Source organism: Gadus morhua, chromosome 21, assembly GCF_902167405.1.
Source record: "Gadus morhua chromosome 21, gadMor3.0, whole genome shotgun sequence".
Taxonomy (NCBI): Eukaryota; Metazoa; Chordata; class Actinopteri; order Gadiformes; family Gadidae; genus Gadus; species Gadus morhua.
In genome coordinates, this window is record NC_044068.1 from 16,902,584 (window position 1) to 16,925,519 (window position 22,936).

General features: G+C 45.4%; 3 protein-coding genes across 7 annotated transcripts in view; 2 read left to right on the forward strand and 1 right to left on the reverse strand.

The window, feature by feature from the left end:
- Positions 1-3,334, forward strand: part of brf1b (BRF1 general transcription factor IIIB subunit b) — a 23,825-nt gene extending 20,491 nt beyond the window's left edge. For all 3 annotated transcript variants that reach the window (XM_030346181.1, XM_030346182.1, XM_030346183.1), the window contains 8 exons: positions 139-405; positions 605-666; positions 1,032-1,113; positions 1,216-1,262; positions 1,502-1,776; positions 2,039-2,090; positions 2,212-2,443; positions 2,571-3,334. In XM_030346181.1, the coding sequence (XP_030202041.1) occupies positions 139-405; positions 605-666; positions 1,032-1,113; positions 1,216-1,262; positions 1,502-1,776; positions 2,039-2,090; positions 2,212-2,443; positions 2,571-2,611 (1,058 nt within the window). In that variant the 3' untranslated portion in view covers positions 2,612-3,334. The remainder of the gene's footprint in view (positions 1-138; positions 406-604; positions 667-1,031; positions 1,114-1,215; positions 1,263-1,501; positions 1,777-2,038; positions 2,091-2,211; positions 2,444-2,570) is intronic.
- Positions 3,335-4,033: 699 nt separating this feature from the next.
- On the reverse strand, positions 4,034-11,446 carry LOC115534903 (activator of 90 kDa heat shock protein ATPase homolog 1). Its single transcript, XM_030346193.1, has 9 exons — positions 11,032-11,446; positions 10,052-10,242; positions 9,515-9,597; positions 8,747-8,864; positions 8,364-8,458; positions 7,819-7,974; positions 7,080-7,181; positions 6,949-7,000; positions 4,034-4,682 (listed from the first exon to the last, which is right to left on the reverse strand). The coding sequence occupies exons 1-9, from the start codon at positions 11,109-11,111 to the stop codon at positions 4,525-4,527; spliced, it is 1,035 nt and encodes a 344-aa protein (XP_030202053.1). The 5' UTR covers positions 11,112-11,446; the 3' UTR covers positions 4,034-4,524.
- A 151-nt stretch (positions 11,447-11,597) lies between these two features.
- vipas39 (VPS33B interacting protein, apical-basolateral polarity regulator, spe-39 homolog) lies at positions 11,598-21,878 on the forward strand. 3 transcript variants are annotated; one of them, XM_030346185.1, is made up of 19 exons: positions 11,598-11,732; positions 12,138-12,233; positions 12,324-12,429; positions 13,230-13,370; positions 13,508-13,546; positions 13,906-13,970; positions 14,056-14,112; positions 14,708-14,800; positions 14,881-14,914; positions 15,094-15,196; positions 15,568-15,595; positions 15,949-16,022; positions 16,862-16,937; positions 17,105-17,239; positions 20,236-20,277; positions 20,463-20,639; positions 21,250-21,339; positions 21,427-21,531; positions 21,642-21,878. In XM_030346185.1, exons 2-19 carry the CDS (start codon positions 12,138-12,140, stop codon positions 21,660-21,662), a joined length of 1,482 nt encoding a protein of 493 aa, XP_030202045.1. In that variant the 5' UTR covers positions 11,598-11,732; the 3' UTR covers positions 21,663-21,878. The 3 variants fall into 3 exon arrangements, with proteins under 3 accessions (XP_030202045.1, XP_030202046.1, XP_030202044.1); XM_030346186.1 differs by lacking the exon at positions 11,598-11,732 and adding an exon at positions 11,748-11,770; XM_030346184.1 differs by lacking the exon at positions 11,598-11,732 and adding an exon at positions 11,969-11,990.
- Positions 21,879-22,936: the final 1,058 nt, after the last annotated feature.

The following is a 22,936-nucleotide window of genomic DNA, read 5'->3' on the forward strand; positions in this document are numbered from 1 at the left end:
TGTTGCCAGATTGGGCCAGATTGGGCCTGCAGCCAATGTTGCCAGATTGGGAGGGAAATTTTGGCAACATCTGGCAACGCTGGTCCCAGATCAGAGGGGTTCCAGAGGAACACCCTCTGACAGCCCCTCTCCCTGCAGAGGTCCCAGACGAGGAGGAGGAGGAGCAGGAGGAGGAGGAGAAGCTGGGCCTGGCCTTCGGCCGGCCCGAGGGCGAGGACATGGAGCTGCAGGTGGCTGCCCAGCAGCTCACCCAGGACTTCCTGTGTCAGGTGCTGGAGGAGGTGGAGCAGGAGCCGGGGACGAGGCCGTCAGGGGGCATGCCGGGGTGCCGGCCGTGCTCCCAGTCGCTGAGCTCCATCCTGGGGATCGGGCGCCCCGTCCACGTCTCCCCGGTGGAGCCGGAGGGTAAGACTGGTACCCCCTCTCTGGGGCTTCTCTCGAGCACGGGGACACACAACACATACACTGTATGTGTGTGAGTGTGCGTGCGTGTGTGTGTGCGTGCGTGCGTGCGTGCGTGCGTGCGTGCGTGCGTGCGTGCGTGCGTGCGTGCGTGCGTGTGTGTGTTATTGAGATCCCCCCTTGACTCCAGATTTGTTCGCAGACGCCCAGTCAGAGAGTGGGGAGCTGGACCTGGAAGGCATCGATGACCAGGAGATAGAGAAGGTCTGTACCTGTGTTATGCATTCCATTACTACTTATGTTACCTCCCATAACATATGATGTTCATTAGCAGAGAATCAAGAACCTATAACGGTTGTTATTATGTGTTAGTGTTTGAATGGTGCCCTATGCTGTGATTGTATGTGAGGGTTGTGTATTTAATATGATAAGTTTGTATTGGTGTCATGGTTGTGTATCTACTATGTGAAGTTTGTATTTGTGTGATGGTTGTGTATTTAATATGTTAAGTTTGTCTTTGTTTGATGGTTGTGTTTTTAGCATGATAGCTGTGACCCTACATGTGTAACAGTTGTGTATTTAGTATGTTATTTATGTCTAGCATGTGATGTGTGTTTCTTTTCCCGCAGTACATCCTGAACGAGCGCGAGGTGGAGACCAAGACGGAGCTCTGGATGAAACAGAACGAGGACTACCTGAAGGAGCAGAAAGGTCAGAGGTCACCATGGCTGACAGATATATCTCCAACTGCAACTTAATAGTCCACTCCCTTTCCTAAACACAAGACTTTAAGCCTTCCTCCTCTGTTTTTAGAAAAGGAATTACGAATAATCAAAGAAAAGGAGCTGGGAACCTATAAGGTACGTGTGTGTCTAGGTGAAAGTGAGTTGTGTTGGGTTCTTCCATTATATTGTCATTTTGGGTTATATCGCTTCAGGTGAAGATGTTATGGTGTGTTGTGTTGTTCCATTATATTGTCATGTTGTGTCTCTTCAGGTGAAGATGTTGTGTTGTGTTGTTCCATTATATTGTCATGTTGTGTCTCTTCAGGTGAAGATGTTGTGTTGTTCCATTATATTGTCATGTTGTGTCTCTTCAGGTGAAGAAGAGTAAGAAGCGCGCTCCCATCCAGGCGGCCACGGCGGGCGAGGCCATAGAGAAGATGCTGGAGCAGAAGAGGATCTCCACTAAGATCAACTACGAGGTCCTGAGGGACCTGAACCAGGGGGGCAGTGGACCCAGCAGCCCGCCCCCGCCCCCCTCAGAGTCCTCCTCCTCCAGCACCTCCACTGGACGCCCCCGACCGCCTCGCCGCAAGAAACCCAACCGCAAGACCAACAGCCTGGCCGCCACGGCCAGCATCATGGGGAAACGGTAGGGACAGCAGAACAGCATCATGGGGAACCGGTAGGGACAGCAGAACAGCATCATGGGGAACCGGTAGGGACAGCAGAACAGCATCATGGGGAAACGGTAGGGACAGCAAAACAGCATATAAGGAGTGTAGAACAGTATTATGGGTCATAGGCTAGAACAGAAGAACAGCATTATTGGTCAATGGTTCGGTCAGAAGGAGGATCTCTTCTGACCGCACCAACGATAAGAGGTGCAACTTAAATGTGTTCTTTCTCCCCAGACTCCGTCCGTTAGTGTCGTCCATACCAAAGAAGAAGAGAGACACGTCCCAGGTCAGCTACCGTTGCTTACTTACGGCAGCTAGTTGACTACGACTCACTGCAGCCAAAAGACTACAACCACCTCTCTAACTTCTCTTCCCCCTCCCACCTCCTCCATCACACCTCCTGGCAGGTTAACCGGCCAACGGCTCCTGGGCAACCGGCTCCATCCACCCCATCCACCCCACTCCCTCCAGTCACGCCCCAAACAACAGACACACCTCCAAGACAAGCTACACCTCCACAGCTAGCCACGCCTCCCAGGGACGCCTCGACCGCTCGTGAAGCCACACCCCCTCTGGAGACTTTGGAGGAGGAGGAGGCGGAGCCTTGTGTCAGCGTTATGCAGCTGATGGCGGGAAATGGTGCGTAGAACTCAGTCTATTGATACTATAATAATAATTAAAAAGTAATTTGCAGCATCAACATATTTCACTAAGATTTGTTCCAGTCTAACATTGCTGTCTGTCTCTCTGTCTGTCTGTTTTTCAGAGTACGGCTGTGACACGGAGGAGGAAGAGGAGTTCTTTTGAACCGATTCTCCTGACCTTTGACCCCAGGACCGTCCATTCTAGGTCAGCACTTCGTAGCGTAGCATCGGCTGGTTTCCCTTGATTCTGATTGGCTGCTGGCCTGGGTCAACCAGAACCAACCTCCACCCACACTCCTCCATTCCATCACAGACTGTTGACAAGTGGACTTTGAATGTTGTTTTTAATGTTTTTAGTGTGCTTTTAAATGTATGTATGTTTCTAAGGCAGCTGCTTGTTTCATAAGAACTCCTACTTTGTGTATATTGTGTATATTCTTCAAGTACTGATAATATTATGGACTACATATTGTTTTGAAATGTTATGTACTTCTCTTATGTAAGAGGATTATTTTTAAATATGCAAACGTGTAATTTATTTTAATGCACATGGGTTTACAGTACTATACTGTGCACTGATATGCTTCACTGTTTACTGATGTAATATTTGCAGCGTTCTACCCTCAACCAACAGACATGGAAGCACATCTTTCTCCTGGTTTAGAAGTGAAATTGATTTAACATTCCCAAGTGTTCCAACCTTAAAGGGTCATTAACACTGGACCAAATCTTCTCTGAAAGTAATAATGGACGAAAACATGCAATCAGGTTTATCTTTGTCATCAGGGCAAATCTTCCCAGCCGTCTCTGACCCCGCCTCCTTTGTAATGTCAGATGATCTTAGGCCCTCATGTCCGTTGTCGTGCATTAAATGGGCATTACTCAATAGAGGGCTCCTGTCTCTTTTCTCTAAATACAGGCCGACAGACGTGTCAGAGAATCAATCAGTCTTCATTTAAATTAGTTAACTTCAAATGCATGCAACTGCAACCCCACTCCTCTAGAGTAGGATTTGATCTTTAGGGATTAAGCTCAAAATAAGGTCTACATTTTAGTCACATCGGCAATGGTTCATCATGCAGGCTACTCACTGGGAGGATGGGGGACATCCAGGATGTGGGTGATTTCTGCCCACTAAATGGGGTCTAAAATCTCTTGCTGTAGAGGATGAATTTGTTGAAGGCAAAGTAGACCGAATAGACACCCCTAACGACGTGATGAGAATGTTTTGTTGTCTTGTTTAATTGCACACAATGTCTTGCAGGTCCTGGTCCAAAACGAACTACACCACCGATGGTTCACTGCATCAAAAGCTTTGGGAACCCCTTAACTATGGTTCCCAGTTCACATTCTTGTTCCGTGGGTATTTGAAGAGGACACATCATAATCCTAGTCTTGACTATTCTCAGTGTACAGAAGTAAGTAAGACGGATGCTTCCTTTATACCAAATCATGACACCGACCTGTTTCAAATTAACCTGTTCACCTGTGGAATGTGAGCATTCCTCACCTGTCCCAGCTTTTTGGAACATGTAGCAGACCTCAAATTCTAAATAGGTTAATATTTGCAAAAAAACCAACAAAGTTTATCAGTTTGAACATTAAATATCTTGTCTTGGTAGTGTATACAATTTAATATAGGTTGAAAAGGATTTGCAAATCATTGTATTCTGTTTTTTATTTATGTTTTACATAACGTCCCAACTTCATTGGAATTGGGGTTGTACATTATGTTACATGCTAGTGGGACAGCAGGGCTATCTCACTAGTAAAACCTGACCAGTTAAATATGACTTGCTTATCCAAATATTCCCTGCTCTCAGTAGTGCTGGTAGTGTTGATAGTCAATAGAGTGTCAATATATTATAGGTAGAGTGCTATTGTACCTGTTGTCAATAGAGTTCCAGGAGTTTGTCCATTCAGTGTCGTGTTCTGACAGTGCTATTGTGTCCGGACAGTAGATTGTCTGTAGTTTCAGTAGCGTGCTGGTACACTGTGTGTCTGTGTCCTAGTGTCAGTTGCGTAGTACATCAAGAGAGAGTCTGTTGAGCCCCGGGATCATCAGTAGGGTGAGGCTCAGTAGCCGAAGGTCTGTTTGATGGCTTTAAAGTAGTATCTCCTCCACCCCTCCTTGGTCCGCTCCTCCTCCCCAGAGGGGACCCCCTTACAGTCCAATCTGAGCTCCGTCTCGTTCCCCACGCCCTTCAGAAGCAGAGTGATGGTGGCGTAGTGCTCTAAACAACAAACAAACACAACAACAACAACTCAATCCACAGAACCACAAGGCTTCTGTTGCAGGTGTATAGGCAAGGCAAGGCAACTTTATTTATATAGCACTTTTCATACACAAGGCAGACTCAAAGTGCTTCACATATAAAAATTGTCATACAATAAAATAAAATAATAGATAAGTAAAAGAAAACATATGCAAAGAAATGGGTAAAATAGAAAGTTAAGAAGGCATATTAGTATTAAAGGGACTCTTACCTTTGTTGCATTTGAGAATTACAGCACATTCAAATCATCCCGCCTTCCTCCAATGCCCCACCCCCTAAGCGTTATTTTTTAGAGTACAAAACTAAGCGTTATTTTTTAACGAGTACTGTAACGACCTCGCCGGTGACATAATGATGTCGAGTCATTAGTAGTTGAAGGTAGTTTTAATGAACCAAAACCAGGTCACTGAAACCCGTAACATTGTAACCAACGGCAGAAAACCGACACAAAACAAACCCCGGTTACCCCGGCAACCCCCAACACGGTCTCACTCGCGTGCAGGCCCCCACCCTCCTGTTCTTCCAAGGCCCTCCCCTAGCTGACCTAATGATTCGCCCCCACGCTGATTGACAAGAAGAACATTACAATAAATGCACATAGAACAACTGGCATAACGGACAACGAAATATAATGTAACACATAACACACAAACTATTTAACTGTCCCAGGGTCGCTACAGTACAAAAGTTCTAGACTCCCATGGGTTATGTTTAGACTCCCATGGGTTATGTTTAGACTCCCAGGGGTCATAATATAGAAACGTGTATGAGCATTACAAACAGAGTAGCGGGACAACGTAGCGTCTGAGGCCGAAATGGGTCCCCTAATCTGACTGAATAGTGTGGTTGTTTGCCAACGGTCTGGAGGTCTTCCTGGAGCTCCAGATTAGCGGGACAACGTCGCGTCTGAGCCCGAAATGGGTCCCGTAATCGGACTGAGTGTGGCGGTTGGTTGCCAACGGTCTGGAGGTCTTCCTGGAGCTCCAGAGTAGCGGGACAACGTCGCGTCTGAGTCCGAAATGGGTACCGTAATCGGACTGAGTGTGGCGGTTGGTTGCCAACGGTCTTGAGGTCTTCCTGGAGCTCCAGAGTAGCGGGACAACGTCGCGTCTGAGTCCGAAACGGGTCCCCTAATCGGACTGAGTGGTGCGGTTGGTTGCCAACGGTCTGGAGGTCCTGAGAATCATCCAGGGGAGCGGGACCACTTGGCTTCTGAGGCCGAATCGGGTCCCCTTGTCGGACTGAATGGTGCAGTTGGTGGCCAACAGTCTGGAGGTCTTCCTGAGGCTCCAGAGGAGGGTAACTCTGTGAGTCTGAGTCCGAGATGAGTCCCCTAATCAGACTGAATGGTGCAGTTTCAGTACGCCGTGGACCACTTTGGTCTGCCATCGTCAGTCGCTACGGTCGCTACTCGCTACTGTCTGCCGTGGAATCAAAACAAACCCTCTAGTTGAGGACGCGCCTTGATGACGCGGGCCCGAATGCGCCACAAGAAGCAGACGGAAAACCTTATATATCCATGCAGCAAACAGACAGGTCTGTCGGCCAATAAGGTCATTCGGTCCGAAGAATTTTATTGGTTGAAGTTTTCACTAAATATTATGAGAGTAAAATAATTGTTTGTTTTTACTCCTGGTGGGTCTGTCTTGCATATTAGAGTGTTATTACCTTATTAATACCAATTTAACCTTATCCAAAAAAAGTGTAAAAATGCAACAAAGGTAAGAGTCCCTTTAAGATGGAAAATAAAGGCAAAGTAAAAAAAAAAAGTTAAGAATAATAGCACAGTAATTACAAACTATATTTTCCTCTTGCAACTCGAGAGATATTCTATTCATCCCAAAGGAGGAATTTGCAATATCAGGTTAATGTAATAATATTGGGATGATATAGAATTTAATACCATGTAATAACGAGATGATGATGTAATGATGTTATTTTTAGGCTCCAACAATGAAAAATATATAATTCCTTCTGAGAAAGCTGAGATGGATGTGTGTGTGTGTGTGTGTGTGTGTGTCTCTGTGTGTGTGTGTGTGTGTGTGTGTGCGCGTGCGCGTGTGTGCGCGCGCGCGTGTGTGCATGTGTGTGTGTGCGTGTGTGTGTGTGTGTCTCTGTGTGTGTGTGTGTGTGTGTGTGTGTGTCTCTGTGTGTGTGTGTGTGTGTGTGTGTGTGTGTGTGTGTGTGTGTGTGTGTGTGTGTGTGTGTGCGTGTGTACACATACCACTTGGCCAGGTCTTGAATCTCCACCTCATGACAATCTTTTCCTCTGGAATCTGTTGACGAACCATCTAGTTGTGAGTACTAGCCCTAGCACTTCTTAAAGTGCAGTGCTGTTAATAATCAGGTTCTCACCAGCTCAGAAAACTCTCCGTTCACGTTCCCGTCCAACATCTGGAACTTTCCTCCTCGACAGCCGTCCACCTGGGCCGCTGAGAGGGTGAAGACCTGCACAAACTGCACCGGGGCCACGGGTTAGGGTCTGGCTCTGGACTAGTCTACACATCACACATTAAGTAATCCAGCAGAAGCTTTTACCTTCAGCGGTATACAGTGATTCCATTCAGGCGCAGGAAGGGGTTATGGAGCATCTTACTCTACGATGCCCAACCTTGGAATGTGGACAGCAGGCATCAAACCCAAAACCTTCTTACGAGGGGTCAAACCCTATAAACAAACCACTTGACTAACCTGCCCTTCAGGTTTATTGTAATATCCCACCAGGGCCTAAGTTGTTTACAGTACAATTTAATGAAACACACCACTGAAAACCACAGGGGTTTACCTCACCTCACATCTCATAATTGTGGTTGTAGTTATGGCCTTCTGGTCATTATTTAGTAATTAATCATGATGTCATTTGTTGTTTGGAGACATTTTTGTGTTTGGAACTGCCAGAGCGTTTCTCAAGATAGACGTGGCAGAACTGAGTTTCCAGTAGCCTAGGTTATGGTATATAAAAAACGTGCATGATGCATTCTGATGCATAAGGCCAGCACAGCGGCAGGCCTGTAGGATGTAATGGCTGAAAGTGTACAGGCATAGGCATTGTTAATGATACCACGCTGAGTAACCAGGGCGGCGATGTTCTCACCTCCTGGTTGATGAAGGTGCGGTACAGTTCATCAGGTGACGTGAGGAACGTCTCCTTCAGACTGAAGCTGCAGGTGGAGATCCTGACCCCTGCAGTACTGCCGCTCCCCTGCTGGGGGCCCTGGGGCACAGCTTTGGCCGGCACACTGGTGGAGATCTGTGGAGCAACATCGACACTACTCAGTGATACTGTATCTGATAGTTAGAAAAGGCCAAAGATACTCCTGCGTTGAATATCCACCGGCGGGCGACCCTTTTCGTCTTTCCTTCTGCATTCTTCGGTTCATGCATAACCAACTAGACGAAGACCTTAATGTTCATTGGTACGACACATCCTCCCGTCACCATACAGCGCTCAGAGGCAGCAATGTAGAAACCACCCATGCAACTGTCGCTATTAAACACAAACACCACCTCTACATACACTGTGTGCATCCCCTCAGGCTCGAGGCAGTAAGTTGTGTTCCAGCAGTAAGACCTGTCAGAAGAGTTTCCGTCAGTAAGAATCCGGCCGTCAGAATAGAGAGGAGGGGGTTCATCTCCTACCTGAGTTCGGCTGGTGGTGACCTGTTTGGGCGTAGGCGCTGGTGGAGGCTGGCTGGGTCCGCTCGCCGTAGGAAGGATCATCCCGTGAGAGAAGGCTGGAGCACAGACACCAACGGGTCAAAGACCATCTACTAATACTAGTGCCCCTTCAGGGACATCCCCAGATGGACCTGAGTATCAATCCCTAAATCCACTACCGGACCTCCTAGACAGTGGTTGATTAATGGAACAGTGGTTACGGGTATGTCCATATTATTGGCAGATTGGTTGGATGGTAACAAACCTGAGACCTGAAGATGCGGTGAGGCCAAAAAGGGCTGGGAACCTATTCTAGACGCTGGTGTCTGTATCTAAACCATCTGGGTGTTTATCTAGAGGCTCACCTGATTTGAGGAGGGTCACGTATTCTCCCAGAGCTTTGCGGACCCTCTCGACCCCCTCCTTCTTCATCAGCCCGAGGAGAGGCGTGACCGGTTCGTCTTTACACAGACTCACCGAGATCTGCAGCCACAAACCACACAGTCACCAACACAGTCACAAACAAGCAATCACAAACACACAGTCACAAACACACAGTCACAAAAACACAGTCACAAACCACAGTCACAAACAAACAATGACAAACACGGTTACAAAAACACAGTCACAAACACAAAATCACAAACCAAACAGTCACAAACACACAGTCACAAACACACATCACAAACACACAGTCACAAACACAGTCACAAACACACATCACAAACACACAGTCACAAACACACAATCACAAACAAAGTCACAAACACACAGTCACAAACACGCAGTCAATAACACACAGTCACAAACACACAATCACAAACCACATGTACTGCCAGGTAAGGTCTTTTTCTGAGATGTTGGTGCAATGAAAGAAAGGAGATACTAAATAAAGCTGCATAAGGATATCACAAAAATATATGTAATATATTATATATGTAGTATAATTATAAAGTGTGCAGTAATAACTACATTTTTATATGTAACACTTGACTAACCCAACTCAGGGTACATAAGACCTCTTACCTACCCCACCTATGGAAGCACTCAACTACAGCCCACTGGTATCCTGATGACTCTAAGTGCTTGAGCGTTCCTAGCTACTGTCTAGAAGCCCGTGTGAGGAGGCTTACGTCCAGGTCATCCATGTCGTTCTCATCAGAAAGGTTTGCCACCTCCAGCGTTCCTTTGTACTTGATACCGATGGCGGTAGTTCCTGCAACACAGGGGGCAAACATGCAGTGAGAGGCCTGCTCAGACACTGCTGCTATAACTATGTTCGTAACAGTCCTTCCTGTTTAAGTTGTTGATTTAAAAAACGAATTACATGCGTAATGTAGTTTCACTTTAACTCTATAAGACTTTAAAGGTGAAGCATAGGTTAAATTACTTGTGTTTTATTAGTAGTTATACAATGTCTACAATCAGATGCAAGTGAGGATCCATGGATACTATAACCAATGACTGGCACATCTCTCTGTGTACAGAACTGATTTGTGATCCTCAACCCCATTTGTTAAAGATCGCTCGGGATGAAAGCATCGGCTAAATAACTAATGGCACCTGTAAGTGTAACTTTAGGCCTATCCAGTAGAGAGGCTACAGAGGCAGGTGAAGACATAACCAGGTAACTAACCAAGCCAGACGACTCACTTAACCAGGTGACTCACCCATCCAGGAGGCTTTGATCACCCACTCGTAGAAGAAGATGAGTTTCCCTTTACGGTTGTTGATGGAGGCCTCTCCCTCCAGCTTGGTGACATCCGTCAGCCGACAGCTGGCCCCGTCCCGCTCCACCCGACAGCCCACCAGGAGCTCCGTCAGCTTGTCTGTGGACCAGGCCGTCACATCGCGCTCCGTCCTGGGGGGGAAACACACACACACACACACGCGCAAACACACACACACACACACACACACACACACACACACACACACACACACACACACACACACACACATACATATGAAGCCATCAACCCATATACACACAAGAATACATATACTGATATACATACAAAAACATAACATACATTTATGCATACCAAAAAACATTATATACACACAGAAATACACATACAAACACATGTAACATATATACACGCAAGCACATAGCACACACATACACAGACGCACACATAAACACACACACACACACACACACACACACACACACACACACACACACACACACACACACACACACACACACACACACACACGTGCACACAATGTACACGCGCGCGCGCAAACACAGCGGGCAGAGTTGGACCCCACAGACTCAGATATAAATATCTCTGCATGTGCTTACCAAGCTGCGCTCCTAAAATAACCTTCTGGATCCTTCTGTTCTACTACGACCACCAGCCGGCCAGAACCCCGTCTTCGCTAAGCAAGGCTACAAACAAAGTCAGCTAATGGATCATAAGAACTAGACACAACTTTAAAAGGTTTTGCCATGCAGCAATCTAATCAGTATATTCAGGAGGTACTGACGCCTATAGTAAGGCGTCTAGACGTTGAAACCAACCACACAGCAGCACCTTCCAGCAGGTGATAGCACACTATAAAGTGTTGTTGCGTTAAGTTGTTTTCTCTACGATATGAACGTAGACTCAAGTATTCCCATATCCTTTAGTTTTCCACTCACCAATGCCAGTTATTCACGTTGGTCGCGTCGGACCGCTCCTCCACTATCCAGCGGGGGTCCCCTTCTCCCCACTTGGCCATAGCCGCACCAAAGTTTCACTGGTTCAAAAAAACACTGGCAAAAATATAAAAAATAAATAAGAGAAAACAATAGATCAAGTATCCCAACACTTCTTTGGAACAGTGTACAGGAATTGTTTCAAGTAAGGCAGTGTCGTCCTATAATAATACAATAATCCTTATAATTATCCGTAGCCTCTGCCCAAAGGTATGAAAGGTTATTCCAATGGTGAAAGTATGTTAACAAAAAAATTAGTTATTCCATTTATCGTCAGCGCGTCATTTATATATCTGATCCCCTCGCCTCCTCTCGCATGCAGCACTGCGCGTCACCGGCCGCACTGCGCGTCACCGGCGCCGACAGCTGCCCCCCGCAGCTGGGGCAGCTTAAATGATCCTTCTGATCATTTAAACATCAAGGCAAGTTACATGGCTTTTAAGCATGGCTTATTTTTTTGCTTTTCCAAAGCTGCCTGTTACGTTAAATTGTTCTTGAACTGTTACGTTGACTATCCGCCTGAGTAAATATGCGCATCTAATTTATGGCAAAGTTGTCCTTCTTGTCTTCCCGTCATCGTACTGTGGTAATGACGTGATGACTACATCTCCCAGAACGCACTGCGCGATCTGAAGCTGCAAAAGGTAAACTGCTGGATCTTGATTCTTCTTCATTCTCCTCCGTATGTCATTATGTTATTGATATTATCTACTGACATTCAACGTTCAGCAAATCTATTTTCATTGTACGCGTCTCGTAGGTCCAATTTATATTCGATTATCTGCCCGATATAAGGTAGTTCCTGTCCCATATCCGTGTTAGCAATCTGACATGTTTACTTGTAGCCTACCTTTCAAAGACATAAACAGATGTATTCGGGGTGTGTTTCCCCTGTGTGCGAGGTATTACTAATAGTAGCGAATACATGCATAGCTACACAAGCACTCTTTGTTTAGCCAACGACATGTGTTAGATGTCCATGCAGGTTGATCTAGGCTAGGGGATGTAATGTATCATGAATAAGCAGAAGACTGCTGTCTTGATTTCAGATGTCGAGGGCCAAAGCAGACGAAGATGATTACTGGAACAGCAGCAAGTTTACGCTGGCTTTCACCTTCGACGAGGAGGATGACGATTATACACGGGTAAGAAATGATGAGACCTGCCACACTAAACAAATTTACACACATACATAAGCTTGAAACCATGAACATTTCATTGTTTTGTGAGGGCAGCTAAAAGAGTCCAAAAAGGCTGTGAACAGCATTTCCGCCCTAGCGGATGAAGACGATGATGACGATGACGTGGAGAAGGTCAGCTGGAGCGGAGAGCCAGTCGGAAGTAAGAAGCCTTCAGATTTTTTTTGGTTTTTAGTGGGGAAGCCGAAATGTAACAAAGGCCGTGTCTGAAGTCGTTTGCTATTTCCCTCATTCCTTTTCACTACACTGAACACTATATAGTCCACTAACTAACCTAGCCTGGGAACCAGAAGAATCTGCCAGCTCATGTTTTATTTGCCATGGCATATGAGTATGGCCTCCCTCCGGTCAGACAGATTTCCAGTAGTCCCGGCCCGGGTTGGGACAATCACAACCGTTCCATCCAGTATGGGACTGGTTTGATATGACGACTTTACCCTACAGGGTGGTTCCCTATGGGAGCGCCAAAAGTTGACGCGCGTCGTGATCCCATTCAAAGTGAATGTAGAGACGCGTTGCTGCTGATTTGCGGCGCGGCATGCCTGTGCCCGCTGCCGGGCACGGGCGAAGGGCGCGTTCACGTATTTTGCGGCGCGTCAAATGCTGCTCGAGTTGAAATATTTCAACTTTTGACGCGCGTCAAAAGTTTGACGCGCCGCAAAACTTGATTTGACGCGCCGCAAAACTCAGGCGTCAACGCGTTCGGGCAGCAAATGCATCTTTTGGTGTGAACGCAGGGTAAGGAATTAAGATGAGTGGCTCACACTTTTTTTTTGCTTTTATTGGTTGTAAGTCTATCAAATGATGATTGTTCTGTCGAATAGGGAACCAGATTTGTCCCTGAAATTACACTGCACAATGTTGACGCCCTATTGCACTATATAGGGAACAGGTGAATTAATGGACGCTGATCGGCCATGTTTCTGCTACTGTTATCGCCAGGTATCTCCTGGTCCGTGAAGGAGACGGCGTCCAAACTCCGGCCAGCAGGGGACAGCAGAGAGCTAGGCTTCCCCAAGATCAGTGCTTCGCCTTCCCTACCCAAGAATAACTCTGTATATTCCCTCAGCTCCCTCTTCAAAGGTACAGCACAGTACAGTACACTGCATCATACCCTAACCCTAAACCAGTAGAATCTTTAAAGGCATGACTCTCATATCTTGTTTTGAGTCACTTCTTTGTTCTTTGTCCACAACATAATCTCTCTCTCTGCTCTTCAGCAAAGACCAAAGTAGGCGGCATGCTGTCCTCTAGTGATTGTGAGTAAATCATCCGTTTTTAAACACGTTTTCATGGTCTTTGTGACCATGAGAGGAAAGACTGACGACATTGGGTTGAAGAAGAGATGGAATGACATGTAGCATAGCACTGCAGGTTAGAATTGAACCTGTATGTCGCTAGAAATGTGTGTGGTAGTCTTGAATGTCGATGAATCTATCATGATTCTTTTCATCAAACACACTAAAAGAGTGAAAAGTGATTTAAGTATATGTGTAATAGTCTTACTGAGCATATTTCTGGTATCCTTCCAGCTCAGTCCATGTGCTGGTGCAGAAGCTTCTAAAGACCAGATTCTAGAAGGTTCTACTAACTAATCGGATGATTTGTGATTCTGTAGCATTCAGCGACACACCTGCCAGACATTACGCACCAGAGCTACGGAAACCAAAATGTGAATACAAGGTTAGTATCTTCTAAGCATGGTCATGAAGAATGATGTACTTCAAAGTTTTTCCCCTAAAAGTGATTTTATTCGTACCCTTTGCAGGACTACATCAGTAACTGGTCCCCTCAAGAGACCATCCTGAAAATGCAACAGGGAAAGGTAGGAATACCTCCACAGATTTAAGGATCAAGAAGGCTATACTGTACAGCCTGCGTGCGTGTATGCAGAAGTACCTGAAGCGGACACTAGTCTAGCAGATTAGCTAGAAGCAGGTTAGAAAGTCATGGTTTTACATTTGCACTTTTTGTCGTACCGTGCCGCGCTGATTTGCGTTACCGCTACCAGTTTAAGCGTTCTTTACCGTACCGTACCTCACCGAAGATGAACCTTCTTCGAGGTCGGGCCACTCCAAGTGGACTGTTGTTTTGTCTCATCAGCCCTGGTTGCTGTTCGGAGCAAGAAGTTGTCCCTCAAATTGTAGGAATATAGATATAAGTATAATAATAATAATAATAACTGAATAGAGGATACAATTGTGAGTGTGGTGTCATCGACTCAAGACAAGCGAGTAATCTTAGTTAGGACAGGCCTTCAAGCGGGAAGCAAGGTTGTAATTTAAATGGAAATCCCAGCCTCCATGCCTAACCGGGCCAGTATCGTATAGTTGAAAATGCGATAGGTGGTGTATAAAATGCAGGCAGCATCTGCCAGTCACCAGTATTGTTTACTATGCCTTGTTGTGTTCATTGTGCAGGTGGTTTCTCTGGAACGGTTCCAGTCGCTGCAGGACAAGATGCTCCTATTGGACAAGGCTGTCGACGGGCACGACGGGAACATCATCACAGCTGTAGGTCTTCCTCATTTCCCTCATCGTCATCAGAATCATCTTTTTGATTTTATTGACGCAACATTTTCCCTCCATTTCAGATATTAATCTATTTGAAGAGATCTTTGTGTAAAGGTATGTTTCCTCCAGGCTCCAGTATTACCAGTCAACCACACAATTAGTTAAATTGTCATTGTAATTGTTAAAGTAGTGTAGCTCACTGGATCTGAAGGCTCACCACCGAGGTCCTAGTGTCCACTCCGTTAACTCTGTAGAGCTGCTGGTCTTATCATCTGCCCTGTTCCCCTGTGTAGAGGTTCTGTTCCGAGAGCTGGTTGGCAGGGAGACAGCCCTGCGACACTACATCCACTACCTAAAGGAGAGCGGGGAGCAGAAAGTCCTACTGGACCTCTTCAGGTCAGAGGTCAACTCATAACCCAAAACCCATAACCCTAACCTGCGTCATACATTAACCCAACCCTTCCCTTATGTCCTAACCCTTATCCAGAAAATGTTGCAACTTCATTATTGTGTGTAATACTACTAATATTATTATTAGTTTATTGTCTGGCATTATTAGTGATTATTAATTATAATTTATATATATATATATATATATATATATATATATACACACACATTTAATTATATATACACATTTAATTAATAATGTGTAGCTGCTGCAGTGTGGGCTTGTTAAGATTAGGAGGTATTATGTTGTAATATATTATTATAATATTATATCTATATTATTATATCTTAAGGCATCCCCTGTTTTTCGCCTACAGGGCTTTGGGCCGGACTGAGGATGAGGCGGTATGTACTGTAACACTATCTTATTATACAACTTCTAATTTCACTTCTGTTGTACTGCCTCTGCTGTCACGACAATAATACGGTCAACCTTTACTACCTCAAGTATTAATATTGTAATACCTCCTCTACTCTATCGTTTCTACGTTGCTAGAACTTTCTTCAACCTACAATCTCCTGTTACTACTGTTATCTTCCGTCCCCATATTTACTGTTGCCTTCAAACCCATAGTCACATCATCCTGTACTATTGGATGATTTTTTTTTATTTTATACTTTATATTAAAAGTATGTGAGAAGTGTTGGTAGGTGGTGTATGATGGGTGGTAGGTGTGTGTGTGTCTCGTGGTGTGTAGCTGCTGCAGTATAAACATCACCTGACCATCACTGATGAAAACAAGCGCAGAGACTTCCTCAAGACCTGCCTCGGGTACGTTGCGCTGCCTCTGCTATGATTAATGCAGCGTTTACATTTCATCAGTTTTCACTGGAAAATACCAGATTTCTTTCACAATCATAAGAAAGTAAGAACATAAAAGCTGAGCTGCTGGTGATTCATTGTATGTTTGGGATAGGCTCAGATTGTCTGGCCTACAATGCTGTGCCTCTAACATGTAATTTGCCTACTTAGACAAGTCTTGCTTGTCTAAGTAGATGAACTGCTGTTGAGAGGTGCCTTTCTTTTAATGCACCACCACAGCTGCTTATTTCTGCAAAAAAATAAGCTTCCTGTTTTATAATATTTCAGTGCGGGGGCCCACATTCTACCCTGAAAAGCCACAATTGTGGTAATGAAACCTGTTTCAGTATGAATAACAATGCAACGGCAAAGACTTTATTTTGGATTATTTCATTATATATCCTGCTTCAAAACTTGGCCAAGAGACACAATAAAAAGGATATCCTAAGATGTGGGAGAGAAAAGTGGAGCATCTGTATTTTTGACAGTATTGATCATGCTTTCTGCGCTTTTTTTTGCATCTGCACTTTTTTGTTTCCAACAATAAATAAGTCGTTCCTTTTTCTGTGAAAATTTGCTTGTGGTGAAACTAGGCCGGAAACATGTATCTGCAAATGGACGGTGGCGACTGCAGAACAGCCAGGTTCACATGTAGTAGTTAAAAATCCAAGCATGGGAGAGGAACTGAATGTCTGCCATATTGCTCTCATTGTCCACCCCCAGTACGTGGTACTGGGCAGCTCTCAGTGGCATGTATGCATGAAGGGTACCACGTAAATAAGCCTGTCTTTGTCTGGATCTGTCCACAGCTTGCCCTTCTCCCCAGAGGACTCGCTCCATGTCCAGGACCACTACACGCTCCTGGAGAGGCAGATCATCATAGAGGTGAGCTCTGCTCTGCACCCCACGCTTTCACTGGAAAGGCTCCAGCTCGGTGTCAAGCTGCCGTTCTACACGCTCCACAAAAGAGCACGTTGTCGTGGCAGTTTCTCTATCAGAGTTTGAATCCTCGACCCTCGTCAACCTGCCTGACCGTCCCCGGGGTGACCTAGGAGAACGATAAGCAGGTGGAGAGGACCGGGCAGTCGGACGTCTTCAAGAGGTTCCCCAGGAAGGCTTCCATCCTCAACATGCCCCTCATCACCACCCTCTACTACTCCTGCTTCTACCACTACAGCGAACCAGAGGTACCCGAGCCCCCTTTACCCTGACCCCTAACCACCTTAACCCCCTTAACCCTGACCAGGGATTGACCGATATCGGCCGGGCCAATTTCCGGCGCTGATATTCGGCATTTTGTCGCATATCGGCATCAGCCTTTTTTTTTTTTATCCGACGGCCGATAAGAGATCAATTTAAGACTGGGTTATTTTGGCTCTGATGCGGCCGCGCCTCTCTGTCTGCTGTCACTACGCTGTCTCCAGCATTGTCCCACCCACAGCACCATCTGATTGGTTACACGCTCTGGTTACACGCAGAGCCGCGACGGGTAACAGCCAATCAGCAGTGAAAGCTGCGCATGCACAGTGCTCACACACACACGGCGGAGAGGAGAAAACGTTTTGTCTGGTTTGGTTTCGAGGTAAGTTAAGGCAGCAGACTCTCCCAAAATTGTAATAAACATCCCAGTCCTCTACAACTCACAACTACTATTAACATTACTGTAAGCCAGCCCATTAACGTTATATAAACATAAGCGGCAGCTCTGCTCGCTCCCAGTCCGTCCAGGCGTGCCTGTTAATCACTCGAAACAAGGTAGCTGATAATATCGATATGGAACTAGTCCGTGATAGTAGAAGTCTGTGTGTGAGTGAGAGAGTAAAAACCTAATAAACTCAATTCAGTCCAGTTTTATTGCAGGGAAGCACGTTAAGCCGTGGTTATACTTCTACAACTGCGTAGTGCGCTATCCAACTGCGTACCCACGGTGACGCCTCGAGCCCTCAGTTCTCCGTCGTGGTGCCGGATGCGCAACGCAATAATGCTTTAAAAGCAAAAAATGTGATTGCTAAAAGCAAACTATTTACTACCATGACCCTTGCCGTCTCCGTTGTCCCTTGACGGAGTGACGGACACTTAAAAATATTTCTAATCTGATAAGCTGTTGTGTTTATCAAATATGCTTAAAGATCCCATGCCATTCTATTTTATGATGCTTTAATATAGGTATTAGTGGGCCACAAACACAGTATTCAAAGACGTCCCCGAAATTCAGCTGTGGTGCAGAGTTACAGTCACTCCGAAACAGTCGCACATTGAGCTTCCCCCGCGCTGTTTCGGTGGGCGTGTCAAGGCAGGTCAAGGAGGGGGGTGGGGGTGTGGCCCTGAGCAGCTTGTAGCCTACTACCATGCGCTCTGTATACGGTGGGCGTGTCAAGGCAGGTCAAGGAGGGGGGTGGGGGTGTGGCCCTGAGCAGCTTGTAGCCACTGACAGTACCATGAGCTCTGTTTACGGTGGATGTATCGCAATGGCTCGTAGAAACCCATATTATACATAGATATCTATATCATATAATATATAATATATATTATCACCTGGCCCTGAGCAGCTTGTAGCCACGGTACCATGCGCTCTGTTTACGGTGGATGTATCGCAATGGCTCTTAGAAACCCATATTATACATAGATATCTATATCATATAATATATAATATATATTATCACGGCCAAAAGCTGTGTGAGCCTCCAGACGATAGGTTATTATGAATCTCAAACGACCGCGTCTACTTCAGATTGATGTGGATGTGGTAGAACCAGAGACGTCGGAGAACCCGACAAAGTCCTTTGTGATTCATTATATCGTCTGGACGCGCACACAGCTTTTGGCCGTGATAATATGTATTATTTGATATAGATAGCCATGTATTATATGATATTATTTAGATATAGAGCAGAGCTCCAGGACTGTAACGCAAGTGTTGTACACTTCCTTGTTATTTGGATAACCGTTCTGCTGTTGGTGTGATGGCGCATATCATTATCATAGTCAATTATCATAGTCCGACGTGTGATGCGCCATCACACCAACAGCAGGTTATCCAACGGTTATCCAAATAACAAGGAAGTGTACAACACTTGCGTTACAGTCCTGGAGCTCTATATCTAAATAATATCATATAATACATATATATCTATATCAAATAATACATATTATCACGGCCCAAAGCTGTGTGCACGTCCAGACGATATAATTAATCACAAAGGACTTCGTCGGGTTCTCCGACGTCTCTGGTTCTTCCACTTCCACATCAATCTGTAGTAGACAGAACCGTGCGCTGCCTGCTGCCTGCTGCCGGCGCGAGGCACCACCGCCCGGCTGCCCGCTGCCGGGCGGTGGTGCTTCGCGGCGGTGGTGCCACCGGCGGCAGGCAGCATGTCGCAGTTCATGTAGTTCGATGTCGTTCTGCCATTGCATTCAAAATTCTGTAACAAGCCTGTTACTACAAACTAAGCAACTACCGTACACGTATTAGCATTTAGCACTAGCTCAATCACGACTCCTTCAGAATTCTTGTGGGTGGTTACGAACCAACCAAGTGGGCAGGGCCATGAATAATAATTTGACAACGCTACGTCACAGTGTCACCTTATCCAGATCGGCTCATTTCTTCTGCCTTTTTCCTTTCATTGCCTATTGCATTCAGCAGACAAACTGCATAGATTTCAAACTTACCACAGCTCACAAACTTATTCAGACCTATGTTATTTAACAAACAATAGGAAAAATGTGATTTTAATGGCATGGGCTCTTTAAAGGCATTTAAATTAAGTTAAGTGTTGGAGTTTGTATTATTCAAAATATTGACGCCAATATCTCCCCTTTTTCTGTTAATTAATATTTTAAAAAAACATCGGTCTATCTCTTCCCCTAACCCCTCATCACCACCCCCTACTACTGATACTTCTGTTGGAAGTAACGCCTCCTATCAGTTGGAGAGGCACTGGCCTGAGAGACACTAAAATACACCAACATTCTACAACTACTACAGAGGGTACCCTAACCCACCCCTTACTAACTATTACCTCCTAAACCTTATCCTTACCCTAAACCCTCTACCCTTACCTTAACCTTCTGCTGTCCCTTTAGCCTACTTTCCATATTGAGGCAGAGCTGCACCGTTATGAATTAATTCTGAATAATATTGAACCGTGTCTAACTGTGCGGCCTGTCTGCCTCCTTCCAGGGAACCTACAGTAGTCCTGCCAACATCCGCAGAACCTTCAAGGTTAGGGGTGTGTGTGTGTGTGTGTGTGTGTGTGTGTGTGTGTGTGTGTGTGTGTGTGTGTGTGTGTGTGTGTGTGTGTGTGTGTGTGTGTGTGTGTGTGTGTGTGTGTGTGTGTGTGTGTTATATATTTATATATATTCCAGTGTTATACTGATATAATGTCCTGACCTCTGTGTGTCTTCCAGTTGGCTGAGAAGCAGTATTTCCTGACCGCCCTCGCGGCCCGGGCTAAGCTGAAGGCGTGGACGGACGTGGACTCCTTGTTCACCACCAGGAACTGGCTCGGCTTCACCAAGAAGAAGTCCCCTGTCGCCTTCCAGAGGGTGCTAGACATCCTCCACAAGAACAACGCACCTGTCCAGGTAACAGCAACACACCTGCAAAGGTAAAAACAGGTTACCTGTACAGGTAGGAACACAGCTGTACAGATAATAACAACACAGCTGTACAGATAATAACAACACAGCTGGGCAGGTAATAACAACACACCTGGGCAGGTAATAACGACACACCTGGGCAGGTAATAACAACACACCTGGGCAGGTAATAACAACTCACCTGGGCAGGTAATAACAACTCACCTGGGCAGGTAATAACAACTCACCTGGGCAGGTAATAACAACACACCTGGGCCAGTACAAACAACACACTTGGGCAGGTAAGTATTTCTGCTCAATCTAAAAGGTTCAACTCCTGCTATATCCTCCTCGACTGAATGTTTGTATGCAGCGCGCAGGCTTGATGCACTCCACTTTTTCTGTGGAGAATCAGCGTCTTGAATATTTACTACAGCGTTACTACAGCTCGATGCGTTTTCGCAATGAGTCCGTCTTTACGGAGAAATTCCTGAAACGCATCAAAGGAAAACGGAGGGGAAAAGATTGCTTTTGCCCGTATGGACGGGGCCTCAGAGAGTGAGGGGTGGTTTCTGAGTGACCGGTGAGTTGAAGTGCTTCTCCCCCTGATCCCCAGGTGTTGGAGGTGTATGTCAACCTGCTGGAGGACCTGGAGCTCAAGATCAACATGGCCCACAAGTTTAAATGCCATGACGTCATCATCAACGTGAGACGTGCATCATACACACTTTGTAGTATAATTTTAAACTCAGCATCTGTATGGCTGTGATTGATGCGTGTCTGGTCCTATCAGACGTACCGAGACACAAAGGACAAGAAGCAGTTGCTAGGATACCAAAAGAAGTTTGACATGAGCTCCGCGGAACACAAGAAGATAGCGGACGTGCTCAACAACTCTGTAAGAAACACACACACGCTACACATTCGATACAGACACACACAATCTCTGTATTCAAAGGCGATCAGACCAGGCTGTGATGATGTCTTGACGGTTACATTTTTACTCAGCAAATCCGTTGGAAGAACTGAGGTTTGGACCACATCCTGACCAACAGTTGTGTGTCGAAAAACAACTCCTGCGTGTGATTGCACCTCCGGTTCCTGGTCTGTAAATATGTATATACTGTATGTATATATGTTTACCTTATGTATGTACTGTATGTATAGAGTGAACTTTTCAATCTGACGTGATTAAGTCATAACTGGGATTCATTTTGCATTTCAATAAAGAATTTATGAACTATTGTATGTTTCACCAAATTACTGATTGATCGATTTTGCTAATACGACTAAAATGAGATCATGGCCATTTCTATTTTGTTAACAGTCGCAATAACAGCAACGGTGTAAACAAAAACAATAACAGAAAATACTCACTTTTTTTGGCCTGCCCCTATCTCAGCTATGTGTATGTTCACGCCCACGAGCGAGGTTGTGGGGATGTGTGAGTGTGTTTTCGGGGACTGCCCCCTTGAATTGCTTGAGGACAAGTTGGCCGTGAATACCTTTTTTGACTACAGGCAGTCCTAGTTGTCGTTGTTATCCTCTCAAAGTCCATTAAGTAGACCAGCGTTTCTCAATAATACCAGGGCGGTGGAACACCCACATAGACCCCCGCGGACACGCAATGTTGATTTTAGGTTATTCGTTGAGAAAAACTTGCAACAGCAAACGTCTACAAAATGTTTTTCCAATGCTGCCAAATGTCGTCCTTTGTTGTACCTCACGCAGGTAAAATAGCTTGACTTTGAATGATCATTTTGATTTTTTTAAACGGATAATCCACTATTGCACAATTGGTTAGTAGGCCTATACATTAACTATTGGTTGCAGTGCAGACTTGTCAAGGCAGTTTAAAACAGTTTGACCTATTGCACAAAAGGTGCACGTTTGGTTTTGTAATTAACCTTTCCCATTATACTGGATGCAGTAGCCTACAACTATATATTGTGCATGCAGATGGATTAAAGGTTATATTCATTCGCTCTATCTACAGCAGCCTATGCACAGCAACGTAGGCCTACCGTAAAATTATATGCGTCTATTGTTAAATAGCCTATAAAAGTTGGGTCTATTAGTTATTGTAGGGGTTGGGTATTATCTATAGGCCAAACACAAGACAGCTTCAGAAGCGTTTGGCTATTATCTTTCAGATTTGCATCTGAAATGCATTCTCTTATTTTACATAAGAGAATGAATCCCCTTTACAGGGTTCAACAATATCCATGCACGCGATTTTCTTGTACGCTTTTTGAGGGAACACATTAATTCCGAAGAACAGTGCATCCATTTTAATAGAAAAT